Here is an 18,022-nt window from a genome sequence, read left to right as displayed (position 1 = left end):
AAAATAATTTTTGCTCTATTTTTAAACACTGTTGAAATCAAAACTAAATTAATATGGGCTCAAATTTGAAGGGGAGGGAAAAAGGCACCAACCTCCATAATGAACAGACAAGCTAATTAACGTATCTGAACAGAGGAAGAAAACCATAGAAACTGATTGGAAATCATGTGGATTTCACTCATATGAGAGAGAAAGCAATTTAAATATTCTCCGGCAAATTAATTAAATCTAAAACGCACCCAGAATGCGTGTTGTTCCAGCTTCCTGCTGAGTTCCGTGGGAGAGGCTTACCTTGCCTTCTGACCAATAAGAATTTCTCAAATGCGTTCTGAAAATGTGTTTTAGAAGCAGGGCAGGAAAGACAAGCATGCAATTGGATGTATGTTATTGGGCCTGTGTTACGGTCACCCTGGTGAGGATCAAGCCCACCGCTGGCCTCTTCTTTCTTCCTATGTCCTCCACCCACCCACCGGCTGGACAGGCTCATCTAAACTCGGAGTAACCGGGCCCCACTGATGCTAAAGCCAGGATGCCCAGCTGCTGGGCTGCTTGGAGCCCCTTGGCTAATGCCAGTTAGGAGCAGCCTACAATCTAGTATTAAAATTATGCTGCGGGCTTCCCTGGTGGCGCAGTGGTTGAGAGTCTGCCTGCCAATGCAGGGGACACAGGTTCGTGCCCCGGTCCGGGAAGATCCCACATGCCGCGGAGCGGTTGGGCCCGTGAGCCATGGCCGCTGGGCCTGTGCGTCCGGAGCCTGTGCTCCACAACAGGAGAGGTCACAGCAGTGAGAGGCCCGCGTACCGCAAAAATTATGCCGCTATCCAGCTGGGAATTTTTCCTAAAGTCACAGTCATAGGTCCAGGAAGCTGTGGCCTCTGCAAGTACCTGATCACGACTTACCCAGGGAGGTGTTTAAGTATCCTCCTCCTTACCACATTGCGGGCAGGAGTCAGGTGACTGAGCCTTGATTCCCACCAGCTGTGTGAACACAGTCAACACTAGAGACAGCTCCAGTTCATGCTCTCACTGTGCCCTTTATTTTCCATACTATTATAGTAATTATATTGCTTTTAATGCTATTTGTGTGCTGACTATCCTCCCACTGGACTGTAAGTCCCTATGCAGACAGGACCGTGTGTATTTCACTGCCCACTCCCGCACCCAGCACAGTGCCTGGCATGTGGGAGGTGCTCAGTAAATGTTTGCTTAATGAAAGAAATAAATAAGGAGGAGAAAAAGAAAGGTGAACTGGTGGGGTTGGGAGCGGGAGAGAGAGACGGAGACAGAGAGAAGGCAGGCAGGCAGGAAGGAAATGTTTCTAACCTCAGTTTCCTCATCTGAAAAATGGGCCAATTATTCCTATCTCCTAGGATCGTTATGGCTAAATGACTATTTGCTCCTTCATTTGTCTTCCGGAGGCCTTTGTACAAAGTGCTATGATAGAATTTTACACGGATATTCATTTGCACATATGTGTCTCCCCTTAAACTGTGTGCTTCTCTAGGGCAGGGGCTGTGTGTTTCTTTCACTGTGTAATCACTGCACCCGTGTGTTTCTTTCACTGTGTAACCCCAGCCCGCCAGCGTCTGGCACATAGCATTTAACACCTGCCTGTGTGCATCCTGCCTCTCCCAGGAGGGGACCCTGGCAGAGGCAGTCGGCCCAGACGTCCACCCTCAGCATCGCCCAGTTCTCCAGCCAGTTCTGTGCAGTCCCAGCTGCCTCACCTATGAGATGGAACGCATACTCTGCCCAGGCTTGCAGAGGGGAACACACAGGGAGAAACAAACCAGAGAGACAATGAGGAATCAGAACGATGCTGCTCTTGAGGTGGGAAAAAAGTGCCTGGACGCCTGGGCTCACTGGCTCATTTGCATAAATCTGCATCCCAGGCTGGGTCTGTCCTCCCTCTGGTCAAAGCTCCCCTATTTGGTGGGCTGGCCTTACTCTCCCCCAGGCATTTCAGAACAGAGCGTTCTGGCCACCACCTGTGCAGCTCAGCTCACTCAGCCTGAACCCCCAGAGCTGTGGCCATGGCCTTCCCAATGGGTGGAGGACTTCCCAGTACTTGCACTGGGTTATTTTTCTCCAGTAGACTTACCTTCCTGTTGATAGCAGGTTTCGCCCTTGTTCAAACCAGTTTTCAATCCCCAGCTTTTACGATAACTAACAGAAAAGTCCACTGGGCCCTGAGTCCTCACAGGCATGGAGAAGGATTCAGAGATTTTAGAAATTAAGGTTCACCACTTGTACCATATCCTGCTGTGATGTTAATTGTAGGTCTCAATTCCCATCTTACAGATTGAGGAAACTAAGGATTTGCAATGTAAGTAATTTGTCCAAGATTGGGATTCAGGTTTGCTGACTCCAGCACCTATATTTGACACCCCCTCTCCAAATTTTCCAAAATATCCATGCAGAGAATTCCCTGGCGGTCCAGTGGTTAGGACTCTGTGCCTCCACTGCAGGGGGCACGGGTTTGGTCCCTGGTTGGGAACTAAGACCCCGTATACCATGCAGTGCGGCCAAACAAAAACAAAAACAAAAAAGCCCAAAATATCCATGCAGTTGACTGTCTCCTCCAGCAGCCAGCCCTGGAAGGCATCTTGTGGGACTGTGTGGACTTTTTTGCTTATGGGCTGGGATGAAATGGGAGAAAGAACAACCAAGGCCTGGGGTCCTGCACCTGCCCTGGGGGTTCACTCAGTTCTCAAAGAAACTGACTTCTAAAATCCACCACCTTGTGGCCTGAAGTACCTGAACCCACACAGTCCAACAAACGGCACTGCCTGGGCGGACACCGCAGGCAGCAAATGTACATTTTTTATCATTTGTGTGCTCAAGTGCGTCTAATTGGCTGCCCAGAGAATAGCAATCTACCAGTGGTGTTAGAGACATGCCCTTTCTTTTTGCCTGGGGACAAACCCCTCTAGGCTGGGACCCCTCTGAGAGAGGGAGAAATCTCAGCAGATGGATGGCAAAACAGATGCTCAATGGGCTCCATTATTCTTGGAAGACAGAGGGGCTTCAAGGGCTTGGAGCTAATCTACCCAGGTTTACATCTGAGCCTGATACTCCCTAGAAGTGTTTTAGGGCAAATCACCTCTCTACGCCTCCATCTCTGATCTATACAGTAGGAACAATAGCCAGCACCTGCCTTCTAGGTGACATGAGGATTAATGAAATACAGATAAGAATCTTAGCTCAGTGCCTAGAACACAGTAAGGGCTTAAAACGGGAACCACTGTTTTCTTTTTTTATACCGCCATTCTCCTGGGCTTGGAGGTGGCCAATTCTTTCCTGACCCTTTTCCTGTTTTGATTGCCAGGATGCTGGACCTGGCCTCCGAGTAGATGGCATGATGGCTGCCGGCCCCATCACCCCACCCCAACTGTCCCAAGAGTCAGTGGCCGGAGCGCGGACCTGGGCACTCCCCTGGTACACACGTACCTTTCCCGAACCTTCTTCCTCACCTCACTGGCATTGGCATCCCAGAGGATAGAAAGAAAAGTGAAATAAACAAGTTATTCCACTCATTGGAGTGCAATCACAGGTATTTGGGGTTTTCTTTACATTTTTATTCTATTAAAATATTTCGGCCATGACTATGAGGAACATTTGCTTAACTGGCAGGATGATTATGAAGATTAAATGAGATAATGTTTATAAAAGGCTTAGCATGCCACATAGCCAGTAAACGTTGGCTCTCATTCAAAAGAAAAAGAAGTTTAACCAAAAACAAGAATATATTTTCTAGAACTTCATAATTTACAAACTACTTTCATATGGCTTATTTCATTTAGATACTCACAACTTCAGATGGGTTTATTGTTGCCGCCTTACAGATTAGGAAACTGAGGTGTAAAGATATTAAAGACTGGACCCAGGTGAGTTAGTGTGTAGCAACATGGCAGAGCCAGGATGCAGCTGCAGGACCATGGCCGTGGTCCTGCTCGTGGACTCACCACGAGGGGCTGCAGAATGCAACTCCTGCTCGCGGGACCTCGCTCCTGTCCTCCTGCCCAGGGGCAGCTCTCTGAGTCTGTCTGACAAGGAAGTCCAGCATCGCCTCGCCCTTATTCCTGACTCCAGGCTCCCTGTTAACTCCTGAGTCTAGAAACCAGGCATCCATCCCTGGACCCCACAAGCCCCTCCCCCTCGGTGGAATCAGGATAAGCCACAGGCCTGATGGGTACACGAGGGGAGGCCTGTTTCCCCCAAGGTGACAGGCAGGATGCAGAACCCCAGGGCTGGCGTGGGATAGGAGGCTGCCTCTGGCAGACAAGTGGCGGTTCACAGTTTCCCCACCAGGCCACGTGGTCCAGCCCCCTGGAGCCCAGGATGAGAATCCAGGAGACCCCACTTTACTATGGATCCACCTGGGAAACCAAAGGCAAAGCTATTAAAGCATTTTTCTTTTTCTTATTTGTAGAATGGCTCAAATACCGCTCTTTTCTTATCTCGTCAGGAAGAAGTTTTGAGTAAAAAGTAAGATCTGTGTAGTATTTTGAATTCTTTGTTTTTTGGGCAGTGGGTGAGTTGACAAAGTATCCGTTAAAAGAGTCATTCTTCCTTCCATTCATTCATTTACTCATCCAACAAATATGTATTAAGCACCTTTCACATGCCAGACTCTGTTCTCAGAACTGGGGATACAGCTGTGAACAAGAAAGAATGCCTCCCATACCCATGGAACACAGTGTCCAGAAAATCAAAACCACAAGTACCCAAGACATTATCTCGCTGTTATTCTCCTAAGTATTTTTGGTAGCAATTTTTTCAATGAAATGCTCCCAAATGAAAGCGGCACCACCCTGCTTCCAGGATGAGAAGCCAGGTGTACTGGGAAATGCAAACGAATCTAATTCCAGATTGGGGTAAACAATAGGTGGTAAGGGTAATCCACTGTCCAGTCTGAGGTACATGAAATGATTTTTTGTAAATGATGCCTCATCCTACATTTTAAGAGGCACGAATGAACATCTGTTTGCTGTGCTTAAAACTGATAAGTGAGACTTCCCTGGTGGCCCCAGTGCAAGGGGCCCAGGTTCGATCCCTGCTCAGGGAACTAGATCTCACATGCATGCTGCAACTAAGAGTTCTCATGCCACAACCAAGGAGCCCGCCTGCTGCAACTAAGGAGCCTGTGAGCCTCAACTAAGACCCGGTGCAGCCAAATAAATAATTTTTTTTTTAAATATAAGCTTTTCCACCAAAATCATTCTTTTGCTTGTAAACACGTTTTTCTCAAAATCACTTAGAATTGTCAACATGCTTATCCCATTACCAATAAGCATATGGCTATCTCTTCTAAAGGAGATAAACATCTGCTGTATCCCAAAGTCATAAACATGTTTTGGATGGTACAGAAAAAGCAAGTAATATGTTGGTAAGTTGTGGCAACATGCAAAGAACTTATAGAGACAATGATGGAATAGTTTATGTACAACCAACATGGCAGATGCAACTGTAAACCAATGGACTGTGAGGGGAGCCCAGGGTACTCAGGCTCCCCAGTTGGCATCTCGTCCCAGCTGCCAGACCACATGAGCACTGACAACTCCTGCATCTACCCAGTGTAGCATGAGCAGGGTACAGTCTGCCAAGTGCTGACCATAAGGGACTCCTGCCTTTGAGGAAGGTGGAGAACAAGCTCTCTGCCAGTGGAAACCACTGGATACACCAGCTGAGACTGGGTGGCGGCCAAAGCAGTGAGGGAAAGCCACTCCCAGACAGGTAGGCATGCCTTCCACCCTGTCCCCTTGCTGGCCCCCGGGGACCCCTGAGTTCATTGAAGGAAATAAAGGCATGAACCTCATTTAGGGTAAGTGGTGTTTGTGCCTGATGGTTCCTACTCCTTGACGTCTTGCACCTGGGTCTTTGCTTTGCCTCGAGGTGTAATTCCTCAGAATAAACCACCATCACATCATTATATGCATTGCCAAGCCCAATAATGAGGTCGTAGGGAGCCCAGCATGTGTGAAATTCCCCATTTCTTCATGAACAATCAGGTATGGGCGCTACTGCAGTGAAGACGCTCCTGGGGGTGATGCAGTGGGCCTTCAAGGTGCAGCATTGCTCCTAAGGTGTGTGACTTTGTGATAGCCCTGACTTGTCCGCAGAGACCTCAACCCCGCAGCTAAAGAGCCAGCAGGACTGATAAGCCTTCATCATCCAAAAGACCAGCCCACTAGGCTCCCTCGGGGGCCTCCCCGGGCTCTGCCTTGTGTCTGCAGCCCAGAACCCACACCCCCTTTCCCATGTGGCTTGCTGGGTTCTTACTAAGAGCTGAATCTGTGCTTGTCACTGCTATTCCTACGGACATTAGGTCTCTGGCTTAGGCATCCATAAGCATTCCAGAACTGTGCCAGCATCTGAGGTTTCCTTGAGTGGCCCCCCTTCCCCAGCATTCACAGACTCCACTGCCAAGCAAATCACATCACTGTTAACCACTATCACTAGTGTTTTGAAAAGAGAAATAATGTTTTTAAATCTCACTCCCACACACCCCGACCTCTCTCACCTCCCGATCTCCCGTAGGGGCGCGTTAACTGAATGTGTGTGCTGGGAACTCCGCCTCAGCTTTCAAAATAACCTCCTCACATCGTCACTTGGGGCCTCACCGTAACGTCTCAGCAGCAAGTCAGAAGGTGGAGGTACAGCCTCCCAGGACCCACAGTCGGGGCTGCTCTGAGAGCTGGGCCCCTGGGGGCAGGACGTGAACCCCCCAAACCACTGTGCCAAGGGCCACTTGCAATGTTAGATTCGCAAAATGCCTTAAAACTCTTTTAATTGTTGCTCTCTCCGCCCCTTCCCTCTTCTCCCTCCTCCTTCCACCCCCCCCACCTCAGAAAGGTGATCGTTTGGGCTTCCCTGGTGGCGCAGTGGTTGGGAGTCCGCCTGCCGATGCGGGGCACACGGGTTCGTGCCCCGGTCCGGGAGGATCCCACGTGCCGCAGAGCGGCTGGGCCCGTGAGCCATGCGGGCTGGGCCCGCAGAGCCCGCTGGGCCTGCGTGTCCGGAGCCTGTGCTCCGCAACGGGAGAGGCCACAACAGTGAGAGGCCCGCGTACCGGTAAAAAAAAAAAAAGGTGATCGTTTGCATTAATGTGCCATTTGAACATAGAATGAGAATTGACTGTGTTGCTGTATCCATGTGGCTTCCCCTCACAGGCTCCTCCCTGGAGTCCCCAGGGTCTCCCCAGGGACCACACGGCCTCCCCTACCCCCAACCCAACCCCTCCCTTGGATTTGTCTAAAGCCACAACTTAAAACACTTACCGGATTCCCCAGCCTTGCCGTCCTGCTCCCATTCATAAACCCTTGCACAGCTCCTCAGTGGCTCATGCTTTTTCCCAGATTGTAGCTTCCATGTGACCAACAGCAGACGTTTCTGGTGTGGTGGGCTCAGGCCACAAGGACGGCGTGTCAGAAATGAAGAGGACACAGCAGTGCACCCGCAGGGGATCACGGCCACGGCAGTAGTCGGCCCAGCCCAGAAAGAGCTCCCTTTCCTGGTCTCAGGTTTCAAGGCCTCCTAAGTGGGCTTGCGATCTGTCAGAGTCTCTTCCCTGTGTATTCACTGTATTTACACAACTTGCCCACATGCCTGTCCGGCCATGTCGTCCAGCAGCCAGCAGGGTCCTGACTTGTTGGGTTCATAGGAGGCCATGGGAGTTTTCAGAGCTGAGCCGAGCCAGAGGGTCCTTTTGAGGTAATTCAGGGATGACAAATATATTTCTTTGCATAGTCTGTGCTGGACTGAATGTTTATCCCTCCACCAAATTCATATTTTGAAGCCCAAATCCCCACTGTGAGAGTAATAAGAGGTAGGGCCTTTGGGAAGTAATAAGGTCACAAGGGTGGAGCCCTCATGAATGGAATTGGTACCCTTATAAGAAGAGACATTAGAAAGGTGATCTCTCTTTCTCTCTCTCTCTCTCTGTTTGCCATGTGAGGATACAAGGAGAAGGCGCCTGCCTGTCCACAAACCAGGAAGCAGGCCCTCACCAGACAGCGGATCCACTGGTGCCTTGATCTTGGACTTCCCAGCCTCCAGAACTGTGAGAATAAATTTCTGTTGTTTAAGCCACTCAGTCTGTGGTATTCTGTCATAGCAGCTGGAGCTGACCAGGGCATGAACTAACTATGATAAATTAGAAGCAGCACCCTCAAATCCTACTCAGAGAAGCCTTGTAGGTCAAGGCCAAGCTCCCAGGAAAGCCTGTTGCAATAAATCAGTGATGCCCACAGCTCTGTGGTGAAGGAGGAGAGGCACATGTCCTGGGCTTGCAGCGCTTGGGTTGATTTTTCCCACTGACTACAGCTGCCAATTCCTAGACATGATGCTGGCTTAGTGAGGACCGGCCTCCACTGTCTAGTTATCCCAGGCTGAAGACTAGAAAGGAAAACATGGCATAGTCCCAACTCTTCTTGTTTTATTATTATTTTTTAAATCCAACTAATAAAAATGGCCAAAATGCTAACTAATCACACAGAAATATATGAGAAAATAACACTGAAAAGCAAGCTCTACAGAACCAGAATATCCAAACACAGTTTGGTGCCTTTTTCCTATTTTCAACCTTAATTACTCTCTGCTTAATTTTCCCTGTTCTTAGGATTATTTGGAGCCAGCTTTGAAGCAGAGCTGCTCTCTGCACTGGTTCTGGTACCACACTGGACTGCAGAGAAGCTGGGATGAGCACCAGAGCTCATCAGCATAAACAAAACCCCAACATGCCCCAAGCACACAGCCCCAGCGTTGTAAGGTCCCCAAACCACTTCCACCTCTTTGCCCGATCACCCACTCTCCTTTGTCCAGTTCACATCACATGGCCTGTCACCCGGTATCTATATTTTAAACTTCTCATAAACACAAATATCACCCTTCCCAATCAGAACAAAAATATGAGGGGGAAAAAAGTCACCATAATGGGAAAAGAGTTTGAAAAAGAATCAACACATGCATACGTATAACTGAATCACTTTGCTGTGCACCTGAAACTAACACAACATTGTTAATCAACTATACCCCAATCTAAAATTTAAAAAACACCATGAACCCCTCTGACATCTGCCCAACACAGCCTCTAACTCAGTGATATCCACCTTCCATTAGAACAACATAACCATGCATTGATCACATGACCTAAATACTTCCTTCCCTGTGACTCTTGCAAGCACTTGCCATTTTGCATTCTCTAAATTTTTCATAGAAGAAAAGAATTAAGAATTGAAAGACAAGCCACAGACTGGGAGGAAATATTTGAAAAACATATCTAATAAAGAATTTGTTCCCAAGATAAACAAAAAGCACTTACAATTCAGCAGTAAGAAAACAGGCACGCTGACACACCAAATGCTAACAAAGACGTAGAGTGACAGGAACTCTCATTCATTGCTTGTGGGAATGCAAAATGGTACAGCCACTTTGGAAGACAGTTTGGTGGTTGTTTCTTACAAAACTAAACATACTCTTACCATACTATCCAGCATTCATGCTCCTAAGTATTTACTCAGATGAGTTGCAAACTTACGTCCACACAAAAACCTGCATGTGAGTGTTTACAGCAACTTTATGCATAATTGCCAAAAGCTGGGATTGATCAAGATGTCCTTAAATAGGTGAATGGATAAATAAATGGTGGTACATCCATACAATGGAATATTATTCAGAGATAAAAAGAAATGAGCTATCAGGCTTCCCTGGTGGTGCAGTGGTTAGGAATCCACCTGCCAATGCAGGGGACACAGGTTCGAGCCCTGGTCCGGGAAGATCCCACATGCCGCGGAGCAACTAAGCCCATGCGCCACAACTACTGAAGCCTGCGCGCCTAGAGCCGGCAACAAGAGAAGCCACCAAAATGAGAAGCCCCTGCTTGCCGCAACTAGAGAAAGCCCGCGCGCAGCAACGAAGACCCAATGCAGCCCCCCAAAAATTAATTAATTAATTTTTAGAAAAAGAAATGAGCTATCAAGCCACAAAAAAGACATGGGGGAATCTTAAATGCATATTGCTAAGTAAAAGAAGCCCGTCTAAAAGGCTACATACTGTAGATTCCAACTATGTGACATTCTGGTAAAAGCAAAACTAGGGAGACGATAAAAAGATCAGTGGTTGCCAGAGGTTGCAGGTGGGAGATTGGGAAGGGTGAATAGGTGAAGCGCAGAGGATTTTAGGGCAGTGAAACTACTCTGTATGTTACTGCAATGGTGGACACAAAACATTATATATTTGACAAAGGCCATTAAACTGTACAACACAAAAAGTCAACCTTAATATAAATTATGGACTCTAATTAATAATGATAACATATCAGTTATAACAAATCATACCAGGGCAATATATTGATCACTGGGGAACCTGGTGGGGGATTGTCTGATGAAGGGCTTTACGGGCATTCTGTGCTTTATGTTCAATTTTTCTGGAAACCTAAACCTGCCTTTAAAAAGTCTATTAATTTTTTTAAATGGCAATAAAGTATAAAACATGGGAAATTAATCAAGAATGCATATAAGATCTCTATTTTTAAAACTTTAATGTTTTATTAAAGTAGTCTATTACAGAAGATGATTTTAATAGGGAACCCTCTTGCACTGTCTGTGGGAATGTAAATTGGTACAACCACTATGGAGAACAGTATGGAGGTTCCTTAAAAAACTAAAAATAGAGCTACCGTATGATCCAGCAATCCCACTCCTGGGCATGTATCTGGAGAAAAACCATAATTCAAAAAGATACATGCACCCCAATGTTCGTTGCAGCACTATGTACAATAGCCAAGACATGGAAGCAACCTAGATGTCCATCAACAGAGGAAGGGATAAAGAAGCTGTGGTACATATATACAATGGAATACTACTCAGCCATAAAGAAGAATGAAATAATGCCATTTGCAGCAACATGGATGGACCTAGAGATTATCATACTAAGTGAAATAGGTCAGACAGAGAAAGACAAGTATCACATATGTGGAATCTAAAAAAATAATACAAATGAACTTATTTGCAAAACAGAAACAGACTCAGACATAGAAAACAAACTTATGGTTATTGAAGGGGAAAGTAGGGGCAAGGGATAAATTAAGAGACTGGGATTAACAAATACACACTACTGTATATAAAATAGATAATCAACAAGGACCTACTGTGTAGCACAGGGAATTCTATTCAATATTCTCTAATAACCTATATGAGAAAAGAATCTGAGAAAGAATGGATATATGTATATGTATAACTAAATCACTTTTCTGTACACCTGAAACTAACACAACATTGTAAATCAACTAGACTCCAATATACAATAAAATTAATTTAAATGGAAAAAAGATGATTTTAATAAATGGAAAGACATTTTATAGTCTTGGATGGGGTGATTTAATATTATTAAGACATTAATTCGTTCCAGAATAATCTATAGGTTCAGTGCCATCATAATCAAATTTTTGTTGGATTTTTTGAAGTATTTAATAAACTTACTTTCATATTATTGATTTGGAGTAATACAAGTCTATAGAAAGCTGAATCAACATTGAAAAGGAATGGTGAGGAAGAGGAACTTGCCCTATTACATAATAAGACACATTTCAAAGCCGTAGTAATGAAAACAGTTTGATAGAGATACATGGACCAATGGAATGGAGTGGAGAGCTCAGAGATTTAACAGATGAGAGAAGGGGTCTACAAATCAATAGGAAAGGATGATTTGAATACATCAAAATTAAGGATTTCTTTCTAACAAAAGACATCATGAAGATAGGTAATAGACAATGGACAGAAAAGGAGAAGATATTTGTAATATCCAAAATTGACAAGGGATTTATACTAGATATGGACTGCAAACATAAGAAAAAAACCCAACTACAATATAGAAAAATGGTAAAGGATATGAATAGGTAAGTTCAGAAAAGGAAACACAAAAATAAGCTCACGACGGCATGCTTAAAATCATTGGTGATCACCTAAATGCAAATTAACTCAATGAGATACAATTTTGCACCTATTACACTGGAAAAATAAGAGCTGGGAAGTACCAAGTATTGGCAGGAATGTGGGATGTTGATGGAGTGTAGATGAGTTTGAAAGTGATTTGCCTTATAGTTTATGCCTATAAAAAATCAGGTTGTGAAAAATTAAATTAAATTAAATTATTAATAAATTAATTCTTAAATTAATTAATTTATAAATTGTATTTAATTTATAAATTAATTAATTTTAATTTAATTTAATTTAACTATGCCTGTCTACAGGAGATTCACCATAGCATCCCTGGTGAATGTGGGCAGAGTGGACACACATTATGAGCCATGAGAGTCTGGGCTCTCCACCAAATGTCTTGGAATCCCACAGCCATGAGGGATTTTAAGAGCCCCGTGGCTCCTGAAAGACACCACCAGGACTGTGGCAAAGAACGTGAGCCTTGGCATCAAGGTGGCCCTACGTTCAACCCAGCTTGGCCTCTAACTAACTGTGGGAACTTGGGCAAGTACCTTGAGCTCTTTGAGCCTGTTTCATCCTCTCCAAAATGGCGATAATAATACATTCCTCATAGGACTGTTGTGAGGATTCATTGCAATTATGAATTGAAAGGATATAACAGAGCACTTGGAACACAGTAAGCGCTCAATAATGTTCACTAGTTTTGTTGTTATAATTATGATAAGTATCTTCAGGAGTGGAGGCTCCCTGAGCAGTGTAACCAATATCCCAGCAAGGCAGAAACAAGCATGATAACCTCTGCTTAAATGGTCAGAGAACAAAGAGACTTACCCAGGTTCACAGCTGAGCACACACACAAAAAATTGCTGCCCATCTTCCATTTCATTCACAATTTGAAATGTTTAACCTACACGGGAAATATTTTGTGTATGTTAATTTCCCTAGTATTTTTTTCTTGAGAATGTAAAAGCAATTTAGAATGATACATTCTTAGAGTCAGGTAGGAAGGAATGCTCGCAGAAGTCACACAGCTAGACTTTTTCGAATTTGGGAAAACTTTTCATAAGCATCTCCCCAACTCCACCACTGGCAGAGTGAATCAGCTTCTGCTCAAATAATTGCAACCACGGGGAACTCATAGCATTGGGAGACAGCCCTTGCAAGTTACCATGGTCCTCTTCATGGTTGGTTCTTTTTCTTAAAACTGTCAGTATCAACATCAAAAGTCTGCACTCAGGGAACAAGACTGTAGGTCCCCTGAGAGCTGAGCCCAGGTTGCTGGTTCACTGCTACATCCACCAGACCTGGCACAGTGCCTGGGAACCTAGTAGGCAAGTTAAGAGCTATTGGATGGATGGATGGATGGATGGATGGATGGGATACCAGCTCTGGATGCTGTAGAATAAGTTATACATATTTATTCCCCCATCATACTACAACTTAGAGTTCAAAGCATGCAAGAATGCACTATATCTACATTAAAGATTTGGGGAAATTTCATGTGAAACAGTTCTAGAGGTGTAACTATCCTAAGACATATAAACTATTCCGGGCTTGAGTGTCAACAGTTTACTTTAAAGTGAATTACCCACTGATTACAAGGGTGTGAGTAGTCGTCAGAAGAAAAACAGCCTCATTCTTTTTCAAATATTAACTCTAACAGGTGCCTGAGAGAAAGTTACTAGATCTTCCAAATCTTTTCTTTAATCATTAACAACATATAACCTACCATGTATTTTGTACTTAATACAATGCCTAAGACCTTAATTGAAATGTATGCAATTCTGAATAGGTCACAAGGACAGACTTTGGATAGAATCTGCTTATTCTTTCCCAAAATGTGCATTCGCTTATTGACAACATGGTCTCTTTCTCGAACTGAGTCATCAGATTTATTAACTGTTGTATCTGAGAAGAACAAGATTGTTAATAGTACTTATAATATTTATTATATTACATATAAATAAGTGCATTCACTTTTATTAATAATAAATAAGGCAAGTCACCCTGTTCCAAACTGACTGTGCTATATCTTGCATTGGTTTTTTTTTCTTTTTTGCAGAATGCCATTTGCTAAAAGTCTCAAGTCATGCCCAATGACTGATTTATTGTTTTCTTCACAGGAGGAGGGGAGAAGCATTAGGTACCTGGTACCCAGCAAAAGCCCTAATGGCAGAGTTATCAGTGAAATTCCTCAAAGTGACAAAGGGTTAGATGAGGGGTTCCTTGCTGGTACAACCAGGTCACAAGCCTAAGAAGGCTTGACGGGGTATGGCTGGCTCCCTCCCCAGGGCCCGCTCTGTTTCCGATCTGGGCTTGGCTGGCCGGGCTGTGTTCCTTCCCCTGGCTCTCTGCGGGACCTCAGGCTCCAGGAATTTGGACCGAGTGGTAGAGACATCGCCGACAGAGACGGCAATTGCCAGCTTCCTCCCTATGCTGTCTTGTGATTCAAAGCAGATTCTGCTCCACTTTTTTAAAAGGGGAGCACGTTAACGCTGGAGACCCACAAGAACAGAAACAAGCGAGGAAACTCTGACCGTCGTCCCATACAAGAGTCCGTGAGTAAACAGCTCATCTGTGGTGAACCACGGCTGGGATGTGGTCACGGGGAGCCCAGGGGCATGAAGGTCGGTTGCTCTGTCCCTGCGGGAGGCGATAGGAGCTTCAAGACCACTGGGAACTGGTCATTTCACAATGACCCTGGGCTGGGACCCTCCACCTCCAAACACACACACAGAAAGACCCCCACGTCCATGCACGTCCCTCCCACTGAGACGCCAAGTCCTCCAAGCACTGCCTTTGTGCTTGCCTACAGGATGGAAGAGTTGAGAAAAAGAGGATGCTCTTCCATGTGGGGTCTTTATCTGAAATAAACACCTTTGAGTCCTGTGGCTTTACATGCAAATTTCTCATCCTCAGATGACTTTGGACTGGGCCTCTCTCACACCAATCCTGTCTGACACCAAAGTCAGACAACTTAGCAGAAATTGCTGCAGGCTGTCTGTGTAGCATAGTCACTGAAGACACTTTTTGCTTTACCTTCTTTTCTTTGCATTAATTTCCAACTGATGCACTCTCTTCCTCGAAGGGGTACCTTTCTGTAGTAGGAGTTATATTTGTATCATTCTACCCTCTGTGAAACTGTTCTTTTTTATGAGAATAATTCACATTGCAAGAATTCTGATATGCTAGGTACAATTAGCTCATGGCTCGATATTTTAATGTGCATTTAGATTCCCAATATTTCATGTACCACCCATAGGAGACCAGGACTGGAGTCCTGGGCCTCTTTCTATGCTCATGTATTTTTAAATGAGCCACCGAGCTCTCTAAACCTCATCATCTCTATATTTACATTATAATAACAGCTACCTTGTAAGATTGTTGTAATGATTAACTGAGAAAATATACTAAGTCCTTTTTAACATAGTATATTCTTCTTATTATATTACTATTATATTACTATTATTATTAATGATAGACACAGCCCAGCTATAAGCTGGCTAAGTACCAAGAAACATGAGTAGGATGTACTTCTTACATTTATTTTCCAACATAATGGTTTGCTTCTGGTCTGACCAGAGCTTCACCCAAGGTCACACATATAGTACGTGACAGAGCAGGCCTAAAATCCAGGCCTTCCAACTCACAGTTTGGTTTCTCAGTATTTCTAACGCAGACACAACAGGATACAGTGAAGCATCCGGTGCGGGTGGACGGGGTGCGTAATAAGCCAGCTAAGTGATCATCACCCTCAGCCTGTCCCAGCGCCCGATGCCTGCTTCCCTGCAGGATGGACCGGCTCTTGCCTCACTTGCCTCTCTTCCCTCCACTGCAGGAACCATGAGGTCTGTCCTGCTTGCTCTCTTCCTCCTTCATGCCTGCCCCCCTGGAGGAGCCAGCGACCTCCCTGAGGACCTGACGCTGCTGAGGACGGAGCTCGCGCTTCGCCTCTACCGGATCGTGGCCACGGGCGGCAACCGAACCAACCTGGTCCTCTCCCCCGCCGGCGCGTTCATCCCTCTGGAGCTCCTGCAGTTCGGAGCCCAGGGGAACACCCAGAGGCAGCTGGTCCAGGCCCTGGGGTACACCGTCCACGGTAAGCAGGCCGCTGCTCCCCCTACTCTGCTGCCCACGCCCACTGCCCTGCTCACACTTACCCTCCTCCCGTTCAGGCTGCCCCCGGGGGGCAGGCAGAGAAGGTTGCCCACGGGCAAGTGCACAGCAGAAGGCACTCAAACTCTGCATCGTTACTCCAGATGATGTTTAAGGTTCCCTCTACTCTAGGTTTGGTGGCAATTTCTCAGTTGCATTTCACAAGCCGTTTCATAGCGCTTACTAGGTGTCAGGATGTGCTTGAAGCACTTTACAAATATAATTTAATTCATTGTCCCAACAACCCTATTGAGGTAGGTAATTATCTCATCAAACCTATTTTAGAGATGAGCCTAGTTAGGCACAGAGAGTACAAGCAACTTGCCCAAGATCACACAGCTAGGAAGCAGCAGAGTTGGGACTCAAGCCCAGGCTGTCTGGATTCAGAGCTCATGCTCTTGACCAACCTGCTTTCATAAATCTGTGACTTCAAGTCAGGGCCATACCTACCAACATAATTCTATGATTATGGGCTTCAGAACAGCTCTGTCAGTGGCGGCAAGAGTCTCATGAATGCCAGGTCAGCCACGCCTGGCCCACACTCAGGGCCCGGCAAAGCCTGGCCTTGGTCCCAACCTCCCAACTCCATACAAACACTGACACTCGTGCACACAGCTTTTTCTTCTCTTAGAATAAGATGCCAGTAAAAAAGGATGGGAGCTACAATTGTATAAATTAATACTTTTTAGAAAGTGCAGGAAGTCATGGCAAGAGCTTCCTTTGAGTTGGCATCTTGAGTTGGCAAGTAAAGGTGAGCACTCCAAACATCAGGCCACAAGGCACCAGCTGTGCATCCTGTCCCCCGCCATCCATACCCTGTCCTTTGCCAAAACAATTCTTGGGGGCCTGCTGGCCAACAGACAAATGTGTTTTCTCTCTGGGGATAAGATAAGTTATCAAGCTGGATTTTCCTCAGCAAGTATATCACGGAAATGCACGTATCCATGGACTCACTCTTGGATAGCCACATTAGATTCAGTGCAACGCAATCCATCAAGTACTTTTGAGCTCCTGCCACGTGGGCTGGTATTACGCCAGGAATTTAGCAGCCAGGTATGTAAGGAAACCGCTGAACACAAAAGCTTAGTCTCATAGGAACGATGTGCATAGAAACACATTCTAACACAAGGCAGTGAGTACTCATTTGAAATAAGTTAGTACAGGGGAGGGAATGATTTATTCCACTGGCAGATCAGGAAGGCTCCCCAGAAAACATGACACCTGAGCTAGGTAATGAAGAATAAATAGGAATATGAAAGAGGGGCAGGCATTTCAGCCTTGAAACAGATTCTCCCAGAAGTCAGGGTTATGGGGAAAGTGAGAAATGCAAGTGCAGTTACCCTGCAGAGAAAGAGAACTGATGACAGTCAATTCTTCGTTTACAGGGACAATCATGGTACCTGGTTAACCAAATATGATGATTAACAGGGTTTCCATAGAGCCCATTCAAGAATTACCAAACTTCCAGAATTGCTTAAGGGTCAGACTCTGTGGAACATAATCCCACCTTTTTTTTTCTTACTCATAAATGGCTTCATTATCTTATGGAGTTATGGTTAATTATTACAAACAGGAATGTGCTGCTTACAGAGTTCTAGTTAATAGAATACCCCTGGATTTTTGTTTGCCACAAAATTGCTCAGAGAATCACATGCGTGCTGATTGAAAAACAACCTGCCACTGCCCACCACCCCTGCCCTGGCCCAGCCTTTCTTTTACAAGTGGGTGCAGACCAGGGACATGAACCCACAGTCCACGGGCTTGGGGCATTGTTCCCGTCTGATCAACAGAGATCCATCCAAGTTCACAGTGGGACCCATGGGCCCTGTCTTCTCACTGACATCCAGTCAATAGGTGACCACCAGCAGCTTTGCCAGGATCCCCACTTGCTGGTGCTAAAGCACAGCATGAGTTTCAGAACAGGCACC

General features: G+C 45.5%; 1 protein-coding gene across 1 annotated transcript in view; it reads left to right on the top strand.

Annotated features, from left to right (window-relative positions):
* Window positions 1–7,618: 7,618 nt before the first annotated feature.
* Window positions 7,619–18,022, top strand: part of SERPINE3 (serpin family E member 3) — a gene marked incomplete at its 5' end in the record, with an annotated part of 39,423 nt that continues 29,019 nt past the window's right edge. Inside the window, 4 exons of the mRNA XM_082602351.1 lie at window positions 7,619–7,640; window positions 8,621–8,670; window positions 14,231–14,351; window positions 15,778–16,038. Coding sequence (XP_082458477.1) covers window positions 7,619–7,640; window positions 8,621–8,670; window positions 14,231–14,351; window positions 15,778–16,038 — 454 coding nt within the window. The remainder of the gene's footprint in view (window positions 7,641–8,620; window positions 8,671–14,230; window positions 14,352–15,777; window positions 16,039–18,022) is intronic.

Source organism: Mesoplodon mirus, assembly GCF_964341445.2.
Source record: "Mesoplodon mirus genome assembly, chromosome: 17".
In the NCBI taxonomy this organism is placed as follows: Eukaryota; Metazoa; Chordata; class Mammalia; order Artiodactyla; family Ziphiidae; genus Mesoplodon; species Mesoplodon mirus.
The sequence above is the reverse complement of the archived record's forward strand: the minus strand, read 5'-3'. Positions and strand labels throughout refer to the sequence as shown.